Raw genomic sequence first — 22460 nt, 5'->3', positions numbered from 1 at the left:
GGATCAACAATACAGACTTTGCTTATCGTCTTAAAACCATATAAATATCAAGTTTAAATTTAGTCGGAAATCTCCGGGTCATCACAGCTAGTCCGACTGAAAAGTCGAAGTTGACTTGTTGGAGCTGTGACAAATTTGACTAATTTGAAAAGGAATTGCAAAGTTATTTTCGGTAATAACAATGCCAAAGGAGTTAGCACAGATAAGTGTTAGACGTTTACTCAGGTTCCGAGTGTTTTCAAGTGCATAACTATATGCATCAATCTCTTCTTACGTAGATGAAGTGCGGTTGGTTCATCCTCTCGATTAAGGTGTTTTCAAGAATCATGAAAGGTTTAAACGCAGATTGTACTCGTCGAGATTCAAATGAAGTTTAAGATGAATTCAAGTGGCAAACTTGAAGAATGTTTAGTTTCATATGTTATAATCAATATTTTAATTCATTTTAATTGTTCAATGTTATTAGTCCACAGTCGATAGTCCACAGTAACAGTCCAATAATTCATATATAGTTTAATATACAATATTCGAATTAATTAATACGTGTCATGACCCGTATACGTCTCAGACTCGATCACAACTCAAATTATATATATTATTGTAGAATCAACCTCAACCCTGTATAGAGAACTCGATCATTACTGCATATAGAGTGTCTATGGTTATTCCAAATAATATATATAAATGCGTCGATATGATATGTCAAAACCTTGTATACGTGTCCCGATATTTAAAGTGCGTAAAATAATTACATAAATTAAATGACGATAACTAAAATGCGTAAAGTAAGTAACAGAAATTAAATAACGATAAATAAAATTGCGAGAATTAAAATTACGATAAAATAAATTGAGATATTTAAATTGCGATAAATAAAATGTAATATGGAATTAACAGTTAGCTAGGAACAGTTAACTTGGATTTTGTTAGCGTGATTTCTTAACAAAATTTCATATCGTCAATTAGTCTGTTTCTAATCAATTTTTATTGTGTCCATTATTTCTTCATTATGTCACTTATTGGATTCTGATAAATCAAAATCCAAATATGAAATTGGATGAATATGGTTATTCTGTGGTGAACGAATTTGTATATCAGTGGATGTAAGTAGGATAGTAAATGACTGTTGAATCAGACTCGAAGAATGTATAGCGTAACCTATTAATGTGAAATCTAAATATTCTTCGGGTATTACCTACCCGTTAAAAATATTTTCGCCATTAACAGTTTGTACGAAAGAATTTTCAATTACAACCTTTATGAAAATATATATACATATATATCTTCTTCAGATGTAATCATGAATTTAATGAGTTAACTTAATATTAAACTCATTTAGTTTTCATTTGGAACTAGAATAAATAATCTCTAAAACTTTAGAGATTACATATTCGCCATGTCGGACGAAGATAAATGAGGTAGAACGATACGTAGAACGAAGATCATACTCAAAGTACAGATGATAATATTGAAGCATGGATTGTTGATGGTACTGGTGCTGTTATTGGTGGTACTGTTGTTGTCGATGATGTTGCTGAAGCTGGTACATATTGCACCATATTCTCCGAATTGATTATTCGAGAGCGAAGTTCGTTGACTTATTACTCCAGGATGATTGTCGGTCGGAACGAGCGAATGAATAAGGTTCAGAATTGTGGATGGAATATAATCTTGTCGAGTTACCCTGGAAATGAGATTGAAAATGGTGTTTCGAACAGGTTCGTCGATAAACGCTTCAGGTTCATTGTCAAGAAATGAATTCGGTTGGTGGAAGGGATTACCTTCTGCGCGTTTCCATTAATTAAGTCTACTACGAACCCATCAGATGAATTGATAATGGTTGATTGGTTGAATTCATTCTGGTGACGCTACTTTCGGAGTTTAGATGAACATCCTTGTCGGAATATCTGTCGGAATAACTATCGGAATAGCTATCGGAATCTGAGGGACTCGAACTGGTTGAAGGATTCATCTCGTATGATCAGATGAAGGATTTTTGATAAGAAATAGATTATAGGATGTAGATTAGTATCCTGCAATACATAATTTACATATGCATATGTAATACTAAAATCTCATAAGTTACGGAGGAATCTACGGAAACTGTCAGGTAAAGATAACAATAACAGATACGCTAAGATTTGAATTAGCAGATACGCTAAGATATGAATTTTGTCTATACACTATTCATGCAGTCAATGCAATAAGATGTGTCTAGACTAAGAATAATAAGCAGGTAATTTACGAAGGATGATAAACAGATGATTTTCGACAAAAATGATAAGCAAAACTTTTGACATGCAGACACGGTCGAAGTCCAGACTTACTAAAGCATCCTAATGACTATCAGTTAGGCACACTAATGCAAGACCTGGTTCACTAAGACCACCACTCTTATACCAACTGTGAAGACCCGTCCTAATCCATCCGGACGAAGTCCATATCAATTATAAATGATTCACAATAGTTGATTAACTTGACCTCTATATGATACATTTTACAAACATTGCATTCGTTTTTAAAAAGACAATCTTTCATTTCGTCTACAGTTGACAGTGTGCATACCATTTTATAATATATCTAACTTTAATTGACTTAATACTAATCTTGATGAACTCAAAGACTCGAATGCAACGTCTTTTGAAATATGTCATAAATGACTCCAAGTAATATCTTTAAAATGAGCAATTTCACAGCGGAAGACTTCTTTCATACCTGAGAATAAACATGCTTTAAAGTGTCAACCAAAAGGTTGGTGATTTCATTAGTTTAACATAAATAATCATTTCATAATTTTAATAGACCACAAGATTTCATACTTCCATTTCTCGTAAACATACGTCCCATGCATAGAGACAAAAATATCATTCATATGGATTGAACACCTGGTAACCGACATTCACAATATGCATTTAAGAATATCCCCATCATTCCGGGATCCTCCTTCGGACATGATATAAATTTTGAAGTACTAAAGCATCCGGTACTTTGGATGGGGCTTGTTGGGCCCGATAGATCTATCTTTAGGATTCGCGTCAATTAAGGTGTCTGTTCCCTAATTCTTAGATTACCAGACTAAAAAGGGGCATATTCGGTTTAATAATCCAACCATAAAATGTAGTTTTAAGTACTTATGTCTATTTTGTAAAACAGTTATAAAAGCGCATGTATTCTCAGTCCCAAAAATATATATTGCAAAAGCATTTAAAAAGGGAGCAAATGAAACTCACACATATAAATATTGTAAAACAGTTAATAAAATATTTGCATGTATTCTCAGCCCAAAAATGTAAAGAGTAAAAGGGATCAAATGAAATTCACCATACTGTATTTTGTAGTAAAAATACATATAACGACATTGAACAAAATGTAGGGTTGGCCTCGGATTCACGAACCTATATCATTTGTACATATATTAAAACGTATAGTTGTAATCGAACAAGTTTATATATATTATTAGTAGTAGTATGCTTGTTATTTTATATGTCATATATATATATATATAGACAAATTTAGTATATTTTAATTTATATATATTTATATAACTAATATTTATCATTCATATATATATATATATATATATATATATATATATATATATATATATATATATATATATATATATATATATAATTGTATTTGAATAAGTTTATATATTATTGTTAATAATCATACTTGTTATATTACGTGTTATATAGATAAATTTAATATTTTTAAATTTATATGTCTTATATCACTAATTATTCATCATAACATAATAATAGTACTAATTTAATATCTAGGACGTTTTGGATGAAATTTGTAAAATGAAATAAGTTTTAAATTTATTATAGAAACATTTTGGATCGTCAATTAATCCCATAACATCAACCAGATTACAAATTTCCTCAAGAACAAAAGGGTTGACTTTTTCAATTTATACTTTGACTCTGAAATTAAACCTCATTAGATGGAATTGGATTCTGAAAATTTACAGAAAGATTACCTGAACGATTCTTAACACTTCTGCATTGTTGAATTTTGAAAATTTTATTGAATTCCAGTAATGGCAAAATAAAAATGGCGACAGAGGTTTAAGTTAAATATATATATATATATATATATATATATATATATATATATATATATATATATATATATATATATATATATATATATATATATATATATATATATATATATATATATATATAGCAGTCTATTGGATTTTCGGTGGTGTGGGACTTGAATGGATTTTTGTCAATAATACAAAAGGATAGATTCAATTATAGGGATTTTTGGATGGGACCTAAGTCACAAGCGTAATAGCAGTATGAGAAAAGTAAAAAAAAAAAAAGACAGATTAAGACATGTAACAACTTATCTCTATTTCTATAATTATATTATTTTGATTTTTGAATAACTAATAATCATATTATATCAATAATAATATTATTGATATTATTATACGGAGTACATATTATTAATAATAATAAATTTAACACATGTGGGTTTAGGAAGAATAGTAAGCCATCACACTCTTGGATTTTAATACCGACACCCTAATCATACGAAGTGGTACATCGTGCTTCTTTGCTAAACAGTTACACATAAAAGTTTTTCCGAAAAATTCCCACTTTTGTGGATTAAATACATTTAATTATTTTGGTCATTAAATGTTTGAAACCTGCTCGAAAAGGATGCGTCTAATATTTATTTTCAGTTCCCAATAATATGTACGGAGTATTTAAATTAAAAAGATAAAAGTATTTCTATCAAGCCTAAAATTTTCATAATCGATTTACAGATTAACTTTTATTTTAAATCTTCATAAACTTGTATTAGATCTATATGAACACTACAGAAGTGTCAACCGAGTATTACAATTAATTAATAAATGTATTCAATAAACTTTTATATTCAAATATAGATTCGTTTTAAATAATAAATTTTATGATATCTTATATTATTTTATTTTACAAAATTAATTCTAATAGCCAAATAATATAATATTTCACATTATGTTTCCAGTTACCAATCATATATATACACACACACATAACTATTAACAATTAATTATTCATGAATCGCTGAACTAGTCGAGGTCAAATGAATTCATGTAAACTGTTCCAAAAACTTTGAGACTCAACTTAACAGACTTTGCTTATCTTGTCGGAATTCTATAAAGATTAAGTTTAAATTTAGTCCGAAATTCCAGGGTCATTACACCGCCCAGATCATCACCAGTGGTTGCAGGGTTAGCTGTGAAGACCCGTCCTAATCCATCCGGACGAAGTCCATATCGATTATAAACGATTCACAACAGTTGGTTACATCGCGAGATACTTGACCTCTATATGATACATTTTACAAACATTGCATTCGTTTTTGAAAAGACAAACTTTCATTACATCGAAAGTTGACAGGCATGCATACCATTTCATAATATATCCAACTATAATTGACTTGATAATAATCTTGATGAACTCGATGACTCGAATGCAACGTCTTTTGAAATATGCCATGAATGACTCCAAGTAATATCTATAAAATGAGCAAATACACAGCGGAAGATTTCTTTCGTACCTGAGAATAAACATGCTTTAAAGTGTCAACCAAAAGGTTGGTGAGTTCATTAGTTTAACTTAAACAATCGTTTCCATCATTTTAATAGACCACAAGATTTCAGATTTCCATTTCTCATAAACATACGTCCCATGCATAGAGACAAAAATATCATTCATATGGATTGAACACCTGGTAACCGACATTAACAATATGCATATATAAGAATATCCCCATCATTCCGGGATCCTCCTTCAGACATGATATAAATTTCGAAGTACTAAAACATCCGGTACTTTGGATGGGGCTTGTTGGGCCCGATAGATCTATCTTTAGGATTCGCGTCAATTAGGGTGTCTGTTCCCTAATTCTTAGATTACCAGACTTAATAAAAAGGGGCATATTCGACTTCGATAATCCAACCATAGAATGTAGTTTCACGTACTTGTGTCAATTTCGTAAAACAGTTATAAAAGTTGCGCATGTATTCTCAGCCCAAAAATATAAAGGGTAAAAAGGCAAATGAAACTCACGATACTGTATTTTGTAGTAAAAATACATATGACGTCATTGAACAATGCAGGGTTGGCCTCGGATTCACGAACCTATATCAATTGTGTATATATTAATACGTATAATGTAAGTTACAAAATTTCATTTATTAATATGTATTATTTATATATTATAGTTTTGTAGAATTTATTCTAACCTTTATTTTAAAACGTATACTTATATTATATTTTAAGTTATATTTTATATATATATATCGATTTTATGTATATATATCTATAATGATTTACGTTTATATAAATAGTGACATTAATATATTTATATACATATATTTGTGGTTAGTATTGTATTTATGAAATTTTATTAGTTTGTTATGTGAATTATTAATACAATCCTAGTATATACCATAAGTATATATATAGTGTACAAAAGATTTATTTGTTAAAATAATAATTTAGATAATAATGATTTACTAATAATAATAATAATTTTATTAATAATGATAATACTAATAGCAAAAAAAATGAAAATGATAACTGTTAATGATACTAATAATAATAACTCTAAAATAATATTAATACTAATACCATACTTATGTTAATAATAAGGGTTCTAATATTTATAAAATGATAAATGATAATCATAATAATACTAGTAAATATTAATGATGATACTGATAAATATGATATTATTAATTGTAAATGTACTGATGATACTATTATTTATAAACCGGTACAAATTCTAATATTGATGATAATAATATATTTTTATTTCCTTCATAATAATAATAATGATAATCATAATCCTAATGATGATAAAATACTAAAATGATAAGTTTATTACTAATAATAATATTATTAATACCTATCATAATAATAATAGTAATGTCTATAATACTTTCAAATATGATAACAAGTATGATACTAATAATAACAATAACAATAACAATCAAAACAATCACAATAATAATAATAATAATACTAATAATAATTAATATATAATAACAATAATAAAATTAGAAAAGAAAACTACCTCACATGAAAAGAGTTTCAAAAAAAAAAAAAAAAACTACCGTCCTCTGGACTCGATCTCGTGACCACATGCTCACACGCAAACACTCTCGACCATCCCACCAATTCTGATTCTCTGTACTAATATCGAATTTAAATTTTATATATAAACTGTTTTTCTTCTATTCCTCTTCTTCTCCACAAGTCTCATGGATTCAACAAAACATCAATAACCAAAAAAAAAAAAAAAAAAAAATCAGGGTTCCTTTTAAAGCTTCAAAACATTACAGAAAAAAAAATAATTTGGGTTCTAAAATAAAAAAAAAAACACTAAAGGCCTACTGCAGCGTCGGTTCTTGGAACAAAACAAAAAAATTGATTTCGTAATAGATAACATTATAGATAATGTTTATAACACGAAATAGTTTTCTAAACATGTATAAAAACTACTGGAATCGTCAATTTGATCAGAAACATATACACGAACGCGAATTTGTCTCAAGAACAATTGTTGACTTTTTTTAAACTAAACTTTGACTTCAAAATTCAAGATCGATATAAAGATTTGAGAGTTGAGATTTTGCAGATAGATTCAAAGAAAGATTTCTAACCTTTCTGCATTTTTAGATTTTGAAACTTTATTCGAAATTGAATTAAGAGAAAAAAAAATTGGAGCGTGCAGAGAAGAAGAAAAAAAAAATATCGCTGTGCTCTTTAATCCCATTGGATTTCCTTTTTATTTGATTTGCAATTATACATAATCATTTTGTAATAATAGAGATCGGTTGATAAAAAATGGAGAAAATGTCAACACAGGTTCACGAGTTTGGAGCAGGAAAGAAACAAAAAAAATAATAATAATAGAGATAAAGGATACATAGGTCAAGCGTATAATATAGATCCCTACTGTTTTTTTTAATTAATAATAATAATATATAATAACAATACTATTAATATCTAATAATATTAATAAAATTAATAATAATGATAAATATAATATTAATGATAATAATAATTGTAAAAATGATGATAATAATAATAATAATAATAATAATAATAATAATAATACCATACTAATTATGATAATATTAATATTTTATCGATAATAATAATATTAGTAATAATAATCTAATTTATACATCCAATTTCATCTTTATATGATATAAAGTGATATTATGAATACAAATATTGATATTTGACGATACAAATAACATTACTACAACAACTATATTTGTATTTAAATTTAATTTATTAATATCATCTATTATTATGTAATATTTAATAATTATGTAATATGTATTGTAACATATACTGAATATTATATATTTATGCATTTTAATATAAATATATTATAATATTTATTTACATACTAATTATATTATACTTATGTATGTAATTATGAAAAATATAAATGTTTTATATATGTAAGTATTATATATATTTATTAAAATAGTACATTATTTCATCATAGATATATTATAAATTTCTACATATACATAATATAATAATTATGTATAAAATCATATATATATAGTTATATTTATGTATATATGTATACTACCATATATATAAAATCATGTTTTAAATGTTGAGTAGATGATTAATTATGTATATTAAACAATTAACTACAAAGTATAACATTGTACATTTAATATTTTGATAACGTTGGTAAAATATGTTTGAATCATTTATATACAATATACTATATATATTCAAAATGAAAATCTTTAGTTATTAAATGTTATCTTTTATAATAACAAAATTACTTAATAGTTCATTAATACTAATATAATTAGTTTTATATATAATTATTTATATTTACATTCTTAGTTACAATTAAAGGTTCGTGAATCGTCGGAAATAGTTAAAGGTCAAATGTTATCATGAAATAGTTCAAACATAATGAGACTCGGTTTAATAGACTTTGCTTATCGAGTCGAATCATATAAGATTATGTTTAAATTTGGTCGGAAATTCCCGGGTCATCACCGTACCTACCCGTTAAAGAAATTTCGTCCCGAAATTTGAGTGAGGTCGTCATAGCTAACAATAAATATGTTTTCCTGACGAATATGAGTTGATAACTTGAGTTTTATCATCATTGAGTAATATGGATATAAATAATTCAATTATTCGAAGAGTGCGAATGAAGCTATTCACAAAAGGATGAAATGAGAAACAAAGATTTGTTTTTAACTTTTGACGTAGTCAGGTTTGAATTTAGAAAATAAGGCGCGTCTTAACTTTTGACATTGCCTTGGTTGAATTCCGGAATTTAAGGGATTTAAAGAAAATCTTGAAGATCTATAAAATCTGATTCTTCGGGATTTATGGAAATTAAGATCTCTTTAATTAAATACGGTGATCTGCCCCGATTACTACGTCTGATATTTCCAGTATAAATTAAGCTCTTCCTTTCCATTATTCTCACCATTCTTATACTTTCTTTCTTAGTTCATACATCCAAAAGATTCTGAAAATGATTAATCCAGTTCTGATCCTTGTCCTCATCCTTACTATCGCAACAATCATTCTCCTTTTCCAACTTCCACCAGAGGAATCTGCTTTCTTCTACTTCGCCCTCGGGATTATAATGTTTTTAGTTCTCCCGTGTCTTTATGTTGCGATAAACATTGATATACACGGTTTGTAATTTATGTGTTGTTATCGGACTTTATATTCTCCCTTATATTTCAAAGCTCTATGCTTTTGTTTTCTCTTCCCGACTTCAAGTCAAGCGAATAATGGTCCAGAATTTATAGATATAGAGTTTTGAATGATTATAATGTTCTAAGCATGAAGGAACGTGATAGCACGATTTGATTTTCAAATTTATCAACATCACGGAAGATAGAACCATCAAGAATACATTTTCTTGATTTGTTACGGAGTTAAGTAGGATGAAAGAGTTATGTAACATGGCACATGATGACGTTATGATCTGTGAATCATCACGTTTCATTTAGAAACTCAGCATGACTTACTGTAATATAATCACGTTGATCAAGTGTCATTATATTATACTAACTCATGCATCAGTTCCCATCATTACTACAATAACATTCATATTTTAAGCTTGAAAATTTACAGAATATAGAAACTAACAGTTTCTATATGATGTAATACTGATAGCACGAAAAGATTAATGATTTCAGATAAGAATAGTTATAAAAATATCTCCAGAAATATGGAGGATATTTATAATGAAAGGTACGATAATATCTCAGAATATCTAAGATCAGAGGATGATAGAAACTATTGTCTGCAAGGGTTTAGAGTAAGGAGCAAGTTATTCACTATAGACTTTAGCAGACATTGAATTATTTGGATTCTTCGAAGTCAAACTTATTCTTTGTGATTTATCCACGGCTTTCTTCATAGTTTCGCATAATCTGCTTTTCGGTACTATATTTTCTATTGAATGTTTCCAATATATTGATACACAGGAAGTACGAAGAGGTATATAATTTCGGACGAGAATATTTATGAAAATATACTCAGAAATATCAAAGATATTGATGATGATATTTTGGAATTTCTAAGTTCGACGGTTGATGGAGAAAGATTTTCCGCAAGATTTTAACATGACTTCGGAGCAAGATATTCTCTAAAGATTTCAACGGATCCAGAATTACCTGAATCCTTTGAATATAGGATTTGGTCCTTGTATTTGTCCTTGGTCTCCTTCATGGGTAACTCAATCTGTTTTTCAATACCCAATTTTCTATCGAGCGTTCCTAACACTCCTTTCTTTATCATCAAACTTTTGTCCGTTTAGACCATCTACCATTTTTCTGTTTCCTCTGCATTTAATGCTATGATATCTGAATCATCGGTTATTAATCCGAGGTGGTTTCAGGAGAATTGTGTTTTTAGATGATTAAACGCTGATGGTAATATGATGGAATATGAAAGGTTACCTGGTAACAATAAAAGAGCACGCGTATATATAAACGTTATAATAAGGTTGTTTCGTACGAAAAGTCGAAGTTGACTTGTTGGAGTTGTGACAAAATTGGCTAATTTTGAAAAGGGATCGCAAAGTTGTTTTTGTTAATAAATGCCAAAGGATCTGACGCGGCTACGTGTTGAACTTTTACTCAATTGCCGAGAGTTTCTCAGGTGCATAACTATATGCATAAATCTTTCCTTCCGTAGATGAAGTGCGGTTGATTCATCCTATCGATTGAGGTGTTTTCAAGAATCATGAAAGGTTTGAACGCAGAATGTAATCATGAAGATACAAATGAGGTTTAAGACGAAATCAAGTGGCAAACTTGAAGAATTGTTTAGTTTCATATGTTATATTCAATATTTTAATTCATTTTAATTGTCCAAATATATTAGTCCACAGTCGATAGTCCACAGTTGACAGTGCAATCATTCATATATAGTTTAATATATAATATTTGAATTAATTAATACGTATCGTGACCCGTGTACATGTCTCAGACTCGATCACAACTCAAAGTATATATATTATTATAGAATCAACCTCAACCCTGTATAGAGAACTCGATCATTACTGCATATAGAGTGTCTATGGTGATTCCAAATAATATATATAGATGTGTCGATATGATATGTCAAAACCTTGTATACGTGTCCCGATATTTAAAGTGCGTAAAATAAATAACAGAAATTAAATGACGATAAATAAAGTGCGTAAAGTAAATAACAGAAATTAAATGACAATAAATAAAATTGCGAGAATATAAATTGCGATAAAATAAATTGCGATAAATAAATTGCGATAAATAAAATGTAATACGGAATTAACAGTTAGCTAGGATTTTGTTAGCGTGGTTTCTTAATAAAATTTAATATTGTTAATTAGTCTGTTTCTAATCAATTTTTATTGTGTCCATTATTTCTTCATTATGCCACTTGTTGGATTCTGATAGGTCAAAATTCAAATATGAAATTGAATTTGAATGAAAATAGTTATTCTTTGGTGAACGGATAAGTATCCCGGTGGTTGTAAATAGGATAGTGAATAACTGTTGAATCAGATTCGAAGAATATACAGTGTAACTTATTAATGTGAAATTTAAATATTCCTCGGGTATTACCTACCCGTTAAAATATTTTTATTATTAACAGTTTGTACAAAAGAATTTTTAATTACAATCTTTATGAAAACATATATACATATATATTTTCTTCAGATGTAATCATGAATTTAATGAGTTAACATGATATTAAACTCATTTAGTTTTCAGTTGGAACTAGAATAAATAATCTCTAAAACATTAGAGATTACATAATCACCATGTCGAACGAAGATAACTGATGTAGAATGTCATGTAGAATGATGATTATACTCGAGGTATAGATTGAGATGTTGAGGCATGTGATATTGAAATTTGGGTTGTTGGTGGTACCGTTGGTGCCGGTGATTTGGATGAAGCTGGTACGTTTTGCACCATATTTTCCAAGACTACAACTTATGCGCGAAGTTCGTTAACTTCTTCTATTACACCGGGATGATTGTCGGTTCGGACGAGCGGATGAATGAGGTTTAGAATCTGAGATAGTATATGATCGTGATGAGATACTTTGGAAATGAGAGAGAAAATGGTGTCTCGAACAGGTTCGCCGGTAAACGTTTTAGGTCCATTGTCAAGAGGTGAATTTGGTTAGTGGAAATGATCGCCTTCTTCGCGTTTCCATTGATTAAGTCGACTACGAACCCATCTCCAATTCATTCAGAATAGATGATGGCTAATTGATCGATTCATTCCGGTTACTCTGCTTTCGGAGCTCGAGTGGAAATCCATATCGAAATAGCTGTCGGAATAACTATCGAAATAGCTATCGAAATCAGATGGACTCGAACTGGTTGAGGGATTCATCTCGTACGATCAGATGAAGGATTTTCGATAAGAAATAGATTATAGGATGTAGATTAGTACCCTGCAATACATAATTTACATATGCATATATAATACTAAAATCCCATAAGCTACGGAGGAATCTACGGAAGCTGTCAGGCAAAGGTAACAATAACAGATACGCTAAGATATGAATTTAACTATACACTGTCTATGCAATAAAGGCAGTAAGACGTGTCTTAGACTTTAAGGATGATAAGTAAATAATTTTTCGACACTAAATGATAAGCAAAACTTTTGACATGCAAACACGGTCGAAGTCCAGACTCATTAATGTATTCTAACGACTATCAGTTAGACTCACTAATGCAAGACCTGGTTCGCTAAGACCACCGCTCTGATACCAACTGTGAAGACCCGTCCTAATCCATCCGGACGAAGTCCATATCGATTATAAACGATTCACAACAGTTGGTTACATCGCGAGATACTTGACCTCTATATGATACATTTTACAAACATTGCATTCGTTTTTGAAAAGACAAACTTTCATTACATCGAAAGTTGACAGGCATGCATACCATTTCATAATATATCCAACTATAATTGACTTGATAATAATCTTGATGAACTCGACGACTCGAATGCAACGTCTTTTGAAATATGCCATGAATGACTCCAAGTAATATCTATAAAATGAGCAAATACACAGCGGAAGATTTCTTTCGTACCTGAGAATAAACATGCTTTAAAGTGTCAACCAAAAGGTTGGTGAGTTCATTAGTTTAACTTAAACAATCGTTTCCATCATTTTAATAGACCACAAGATTTCAGATTTCCATTTCTCATAAACATACGTCCCATGCATAGAGACAAAAATATCATTCATATGGATTGAACACCTGGTAACCGACATTAACAATATGCATATATAAGAATATCCCCATCATTCCGGGATCCTCCTTCGGACATGATATAAATTTCGAAGTACTAAAACATCCGGTACTTTGGATGGGGCTTGTTGGGCCCGATAGATCTATCTTTAGGATTCGCGTCAATTAGGGTGTCTGTTCCCTAATTCTTAGATTACCAGACTTAATAAAAAGGGGCATATTCGACTTCGATAATCCAACCATAGAATGTAGTTTCACGTACTTGTGTCAATTTCGTAAAACAGTTATAAAAGTTGCGCATGTATTCTCAGCCCAAAAATATAAAGGGTAAAAAGGCAAATGAAACTCACGATACTGTATTTTGTAGTAAAAATACATATGACGTCATTGAACAATGCAGGGTTGGCCTCGGATTCACGAACCTATATCAATTGTGTATATATTAATACGTATAATGTAAGTTACAAAATTTCATTTATTAATATGTATTATTTATATATTATAGTTTTGTAGAATTTATTCTAACCTTTATTTTAAAACGTATACTTATATTATATTTTAAGTTATATTTTATATATATATATATCGATTTTATGTATATATATCTATAATGATTTACGTTTATATAAATAGTGACATTAATATATTTATATACATATATTTGTGGTTAGTATTGTATTTATGAAATTTTATTAGTTTGTTATGTGAATTATTAATACAATCCTAGTATATACCATAAGTATATATATAGTGTACAAAAGATTTATTTGTTAAAATAATAATTTAGATAATAATGATTTACTAATAATAATAATAATTTTATTAATAATGATAATACTAATAGCAAAAAAAATGAAAATGATAACTGTTAATGATACTAATAATAATAACTCTAAAATAATATTAATACTAATAGCATACTTATGTTAATAATAAGGGTTCTAATATTTATAAAATGATAAATGATAATCATAATAATACTAGTAAATATTAATGATGATACTGATAAATATGATATTATTAATTGTAAATGTACTGATGATACTATTATTTATAAACCGGTACAAATTCTAATATTGATGATAATAATATATTTTTATTTCCTTCATAATAATAATAATGATAATCATAATCCTAATGATGATAAAATACTAAAATGATAAGTTTATTACTAATAATAATATTATTAATACCTATCATAATAATAATAGTAATGTCTATAATACTTTCAAATATGATAACAAGTATGATACTAATAATAACAATAACAATAACAATCAAAACAATCACAATAATAATAATAATACTAATAATAATTAATATATAATAACAATAATAAAATTAGAAAAGAAAACTACCTCACATGAAAAGAGTTTCAAAAAAAAAAAAAAAACTACCGTCCTCTGGACTCGATCTCGTGACCACATGCTCACACGCAAACACTCTCGACCATCCCACCAATTCTGATTCTCTGTACTAATATCGAATTTAAATTTTATATATAAACTGTTTTTCTTCTATTCCTCTTCTTCTCCACAAGTCTCATGGATTCAACAAAACATCAATAACCAAAAAAAAAAAAAAAAAAAAATCAGGGTTCCTTTTAAAGCTTCAAAACATTACAGAAAAAAAATAATTTGGGTTCTAAAATAAAAAAAAAAAACACTAAAGGCCTACTGCAGCGTCGGTTCTTGGAACAAAACAAAAAAAATTGATTTCATAATAGATAACATTATAGATAATGTTTATAACACGAAATAGTTTTCTAAACATGTATAAAAACTACTGGAATCGTCAATTTGATCAGAAACATATACACGAACGCGAATTTGTCTCAAGAACAATTGTTGACTTTTTTTAAACTAAACTTTGACTTCAAAATTCAAGATCGATATAAAGATTTGAGAGTTGAGATTTTGCAGATAGATTCAAAGAAAGATTTCTAACCTTTCTGCATTTTTAGATTTTGAAACTTTATTCGAAATTGAATTAAGAGAAAAAAAAATTGGAGCGTGCAGAGAAGAAGAAAAAAAAATATCGCTGTGTTCTTTAATCCCATTGGATTTCCTTTTTATTTGATTTGCAATTATACATAATCATTTTGTAATAATAGAGATCGGTTGATAAAAAATGGAGAAAATGTCAACACAGGTTCACGAGTTTGGAGCAGGAAAGAAACAAAAAAAATAATAATAATAGAGATAAAGGATACATAGGTCAAGCGTATAATATAGATCCCTACTGTTTTTTTTAATTAATAATAATAATATATAATAACAATACTATTAATATCTAATAATATTAATAAAATTAATAATAATGATAAATATAATATTAATGATAATAATAATTATAAAAATGATGATAATAATAATAATAATAATAATAATAATAATAATAATACCATACTAATTATGATAATATTAATATTTTATCGATAATAATAATATTAGTAATAATAATCTAATTTATACATCCAATTTCATCTTTATATGATATAAAGTGATATTATGAATACAAATATTGATATTTGACGATACAAATAACATTACTACAACAACTATATTTGTATTTAAATTTAATTTATTAATATCATCTATTATTATGTAATATTTAATAATTATGTAATATGTATTGTAACATATACTGAATATTATATATTTATGCATTTTAATATAAATATATTATAATATTTATTTACATACTAATTATATTATACTTATGTATGTAATTATGAAAAATATAAATGTTTTATATATGTAAGTATTATATATATTTATTAAAATAGTACATTATTTCATCATAGATATATTATAAATTTCTACATATACATAATATAATAATTATGTATAAAATCATATATATATAGTTATATTTATGTATATATGTATACTACCATATATATAAAATCATGTTTTAAATGTTGAGTAGATGATTAATTATGTATATTAAACAATTAACTACAAAGTATAACATTGTACATTTAATATTTTGATAACGTTGGTAAAATATGTTTGAATCATTTATATACAATATACTATATATATTCAAAATGAAAATCTTTAGTTATTAAATGTTATCTTTTATAATAACAAAATTACTTAATAGTTCATTAATACTAATATAATTAGTTTTATATATAATTATTTATATTTACATTCTTAGTTACAATTAAAGGTTCGTGAATCGTCGGAAATAGTTAAAGGTCAAATGTTATCATGAAATAGTTCAAACATAATGAGACTCGGTTTAATAGACTTTGCTTATCGAGTCGAATCATATAAGATTATGTTTAAATTTGGTCGGAAATTCCCGGGTCATCACATTAGCCGCCTGGTTTTGAGCAGCTCCACCCAGACCAAAAAGTGCTACAAACGGATTTGAGTTAGCCTCCTGGCCGTTTTCTTCATTGCTCCTAACCAGTCGGTCTAGTCTACCCATCATTTCAAGCAAGTCTTTAGGGTTTGTTTCAAGCTTAATTCTTAGAGACTCTAATGCTCGTCTGGAAATGACAGGATTAGTTTTGAGCATGTGAATGATTTCTGGATACTGATCAGCGATTTCACGACATTTAGGGTCGTTCAGCATTTCAAACAAAACGTCTGGGTTGTTCAATAGATGCAAACCGAATCGCATCACTTTTAGGGTCTTTGGATGCATTTGTTCGAATTCTACATCGTGTTCAATGGTGGTGTCTGTCTTCAAGCCTTTAGCAAAATAAAAAAAGACATTTGAGCAGTTAAAATATCAAATTTATAGATACGATATGATAGGCATGATGTTACTTACAGTATCATTTAAGTTAAAGAAATAGATATTTGTAATACTCGTAATCACATTCATGCAGGGATGCAGCTATAACCTTAACCGATTAAAAATAAGAAAGTTCGGGTCAGGGTTTTTGATCTGCAAACCTGTCAACCCGAAACCCACAAACCTGTAGCTAGGGTTTGGGATACTCAATGAGTTTTCGGGTTCACCCGATGTGACGACCCGGAGATTTCCGACCAAATTTAAACTTAATCTTTATATGATTCCGATACGATAAGCGAAGTATGTAATGTTGAGTCTAGAAAATTTTGAAACGATGTTCATATACTCAATTGACCTTCGACTGCTCTCGACGATTCACGAATAATTAATTGTAAATAAATATGTATATATATATATATATATATAAGTATATGTGTATAAATAATAATGTGAAATAATAATTAATCAATAAAAGTTATTATATGATATATTATATGAAATATGAATAATAAATATTACATAAGTAATAATACATAATACAAGTATAATTATAGTTGGTAAAATAATATTGTTGTTACTTCTAATATTAACACTAGTGGTATCAATATTATTTTAAATATATAATTTATAGATACGAATTTGGTATATATATTTTGATTACTAATATTATTATTAACATTAATAATATTAGTATTATTGTTATCATTAGTATTAAATTATGATAAATAATATTATTATTATTAATTTTATAGATATTATATTCAAAACCATTAATAATAATATACAATTATATTATTATAAATTTTATTATTATTTATAATAATAAGTGTATTATTGTTACAATTATAATTACTAATTAATAAGAGTAATTATATAATACATATATACTAATACAAATGTACAAACAGATATATAGTTATACAATACGAAATGCAGAATATATATGTATATACGTAAAACAGAATACATATATATATATAATTATATAAATACAGAATATATGTATATAAATATACAAAGAACGTAATCTGTTTCCTGTTGTTTTCAAACTGTTGTAAATTGCTAAGCATGCCTGTAAGATTTTTACTACAAGAATCTTGATCCAAAACACAAACAAACAAAATCAGTTAGCAGTCGAAGTCTGCTTTTGAATTCTTTTTTTTATGTTCCTGTCTGCTTTGAAACATGCTACCATCGATTTTTCCACTAATAAAACAAGTGTTTAAGCACGACTTTTGCAAAGAAATCAATCAATTATTCATGGTCTTTATCAATTAAAACCTACTACAGCCTTTAATCAAGTGAATAAAAAAAAAAGGAAAAGTTACAGCTCGATATAAAACTCTGTATCTTCACTTTTTATTCAAAAACCGAATTCGAATGATTTTAAAAAAATCCACAAATGTCATGGTGTTAGGAATCTCCTACTCAAAGTATCTGCAAAACTTCAAAATCCAATTCTTTCTATAGAAAACGAATTCTCGAGTCAAAGTTTCAAATAAAAAAAGTCAACCATTGTTCTTTAATAAAATTCGAATTCAGGTTAATGTTTTCAGTTCGATTGAGGATGGATAAAGTTTCTAGGAACGTTTTTCTATCTATTTCATGTTATACTTGTGATGTAAAACAGTCTCAATTTAAAAATCAATCTTGGAGTTCTTCGTGTTCATAGTGTTGCTGCTATTGCTTGATTTTTTTATTTTAATTCTGTTAAATCAGTTCAACCCCATTCGAACATTTCTGTTTTAATTATGATAACTAAATCAAATAGTCAATTAGAACTTAGGAGGTTACGTTGGTCGATCGAATCCTGGTGAAGAAGAAGGTGAATAAAAGAAACAGAAATATATATGGTATAAAAATAATTAAATTGAGTATTAATTCAGAAAAATTGAGGCAGAGCAATGGTAAAGGGTTATGTCGGGGTAACAGGAGGTCGGAGGTTCGAGCCTCATCTAGAGCATTCTTTTTAGAAAAAAAAGCTTCAAAGGGTATACACTTTATTTTTATTTCAATTATTATTATTATTATTATTATTATTATTATTATTATTATTATTATTATTATTATTATTATTAACTATTATTATTATTATTATTATTATTGTTAGTGTAAATCATTTTGTTATAATATTATGTTACTTGTGATATTAAGAAATAGAATTATTATTATTATCAATACAATTAGTATTACAATTATTATTATTATTATTATTATTAGTAATATCATTATTATTAGTATTGTATTAACACAAGTAATAAATATTATTTAATTAGAAGTATAACCACAAAAATGAATATTATTCTTATTAAAGATAAGTTAACTAATACTATAATAATCATACTACAAATTGTTATTATTATTATTATCGTTAAATATTAATATTATCGCTATTACTATTAATATTAAAATAGGTATTGATATGATTATGCTTATTATTATTACTATTATTATGAAAATAATACAAGTTACTGTTATAAATATTAGTATTGGCATCATTTCGTAAGTACTAAAATTATTATCAACATAAGCATAGTTATTAATATGAGTATTATTATTATATAATTATCAAAATCGTTATCAAAACTATTTTTAACAGTAAAATTAATATTTTTACAATTATAATCATTATTATTATCATTAATAGGATTATTGAGATTATTATTATTATCATGAGTATTGGTATTATTATTAGCAGTTTTATTATCGTTATAGTTATTAATATAAATATTAGTATCATTATTATTATTAGAAAAATCATTATTTAGTATTTATTATTATTAAAATTAACATCTTTATTAAAAGTATCATTTTTATTAAAGTTATCATTTTTATCATTAATATTAAAAGTAACATTTTTAACTATATTATCATTATTATTATTTTTATCATTATTAATATTATTTTAGTATTATTATAATTTTAACAAACAAACGATATATATATATATATATATATATATATATATATATATATATATATATATATATATATATATATATATATATATATATATATATATATATATATATATATATATATATATATATATATATATATTTAATACATATTACATAACAAAATTTATATTTTTATTTATTATAAATATATAAAATGAATATATGAAACATATAGGTTATTAATATAAAAATGATATAACTAATAAATTGTATATATATATAAATTTGTTCGATTACAATTATGTGTGTTAATATATATATATAAATGATTTAGGTTTGTGAATCCGAGGTCAACCCTGCATTGTTCAGTTGTTCAATATAGTCATATGTATTTTTACTACAAAATACATTAGGTGAGTTTCATTTACCCTTTTTACTCTTTACATTTTTGGGCTGAGAATACATGCAAATGCTTTATTAACTGTTTTACAATATTTATATGCGTGAGTTTCATTAATCCCTTTTTAAATGCTTTTGCAATATATATTTTTGGGACTGAGAATACATGCGCTGCTTTTATAAATGCTTTACGAGATAGACACAAGTAATTGAAACTACATTCTATGGTTGGATTATCTAATCGAATATGCCCTTTTTATTAAGTCTGGTAATCTAAGAATTAGGGAACAGACACCCTAATTGACGCGAACTCTAAAGATAGATCTATCGGGCCCAACAAGCCCCATCCAAAGTACCGGATGCTTTAGTACTTCGAAATTTATATCATGTCCGAAGAAGGATCCCGGAATGATGGGGATATTCTTATATACAAATTGTGAATGTCGGTTACCAGGTGTTCAATCCATATGAATGATATTTTGTCTCTATGCATGGGACGTATGTTTATGAGGAATGGAAATATGAAATCTTGTGGTCTATTAAAATTATGAAATGATTATTTATGATAAACCAATGAACTCACCAACCTTTTGGTTGACACTTGAAAGCATGTTTATTCTCAGGTACGAAAGAATTCTTCCGCTGTGCATTTGCTCATTTTATAGATATTACTTGGAGTCATTCATCGCATATTTCGAAAGACGTTGCATTCGAGTTATTGAGTTCATCAAGATTATTATTAAGTCAATTATAGTTAGATATATTATGAAATTGTATGCATGCCTTCAACTTTCGATGTAATGAAAGTATGTCTTTTAAAAACGAATGCAATGTTTGTAAAATGTATCATATAGAGGTCAAATACCTCGCGATGTAATCAACTATTGTGAATCGTTTATAATCGATGTGGACTTTGTCCGGATGGATTACGACGGGTCCTTTCAGTTGGTATCAGAGCGGTGGTCTTAGTGAACCGGGTCTGCATTAGTGTGTCTAACTGATGAGTCGTTAGGATGCATTAGTGAGTCTGGACTTCGACCTGGTCTGCATGTCAAAAAGTTTTGCTTATCATTTTTATCGAAAATCATCTGCTTATCATCCTTAGGAAATTACCTGCTTATCATTCTTAGTCTAGACACATCTTACTGCAATGATTGCATGAATAGTGTATAGACAAAATTCGTATCTTAGCGTATCTGCTAATTCATATCTTAGCGTATCTGTTATTGTTATCTTTACCTGACAGCTTCCGTAGATTCCTCCGCAACTTATGAGATTTTAGTATTACATATGCATATGTAAATTATGTATTGCAGGATACTAATCTACATCCTATAATCTATTTCTTATTGAAAATCCTTCATCTGAGCGTACGAGATGAATCCTTTAACTAGTTCGAGTCCCTGGGATTCCGACAGCTATTCCGATAGTTATTCCGACAGTTATTCCGAATGGATAGTCATCTAAGCTCTGGAAGCAACGTCAGCAGAATGAATCAACCAATCATCCATCCCCAATTCACCTGATGGATTCGTAGTCGACTTAATAAATGGAGACGCGCAGTAGGCGATTCCTTCCACTAACCGAATTCACCTTTTGGCAAAGAACTTGAAGCAC

At 27.5% G+C, this 22460-nt stretch overlaps 1 protein-coding gene across 1 annotated transcript in view; it reads right to left on the bottom strand.

Moving 5' to 3' along the window:
* LOC139900258 (uncharacterized) overlaps positions 1 to 22460 on the bottom strand; it is a 36090-nt gene that overhangs the window by 5300 nt on the left and 8330 nt on the right. The window contains exons 2-3 of the mRNA XM_071883047.1: positions 17122 to 17498; positions 5212 to 5242 (exon numbers count right to left, since the gene is read on the bottom strand). Of these exons, the coding sequence (XP_071739148.1) occupies positions 5212 to 5242; positions 17122 to 17498 (408 nt within the window). The remainder of the gene's footprint in view (positions 1 to 5211; positions 5243 to 17121; positions 17499 to 22460) is intronic.

The sequence above is a fragment of the Rutidosis leptorrhynchoides genome, chromosome 3 (assembly GCF_046630445.1).
Source record: "Rutidosis leptorrhynchoides isolate AG116_Rl617_1_P2 chromosome 3, CSIRO_AGI_Rlap_v1, whole genome shotgun sequence".
NCBI classification, from domain to species: domain Eukaryota; kingdom Viridiplantae; phylum Streptophyta; class Magnoliopsida; order Asterales; family Asteraceae; genus Rutidosis; species Rutidosis leptorrhynchoides.
This window is presented reverse-complemented; position numbering and strand designations above follow the sequence as displayed.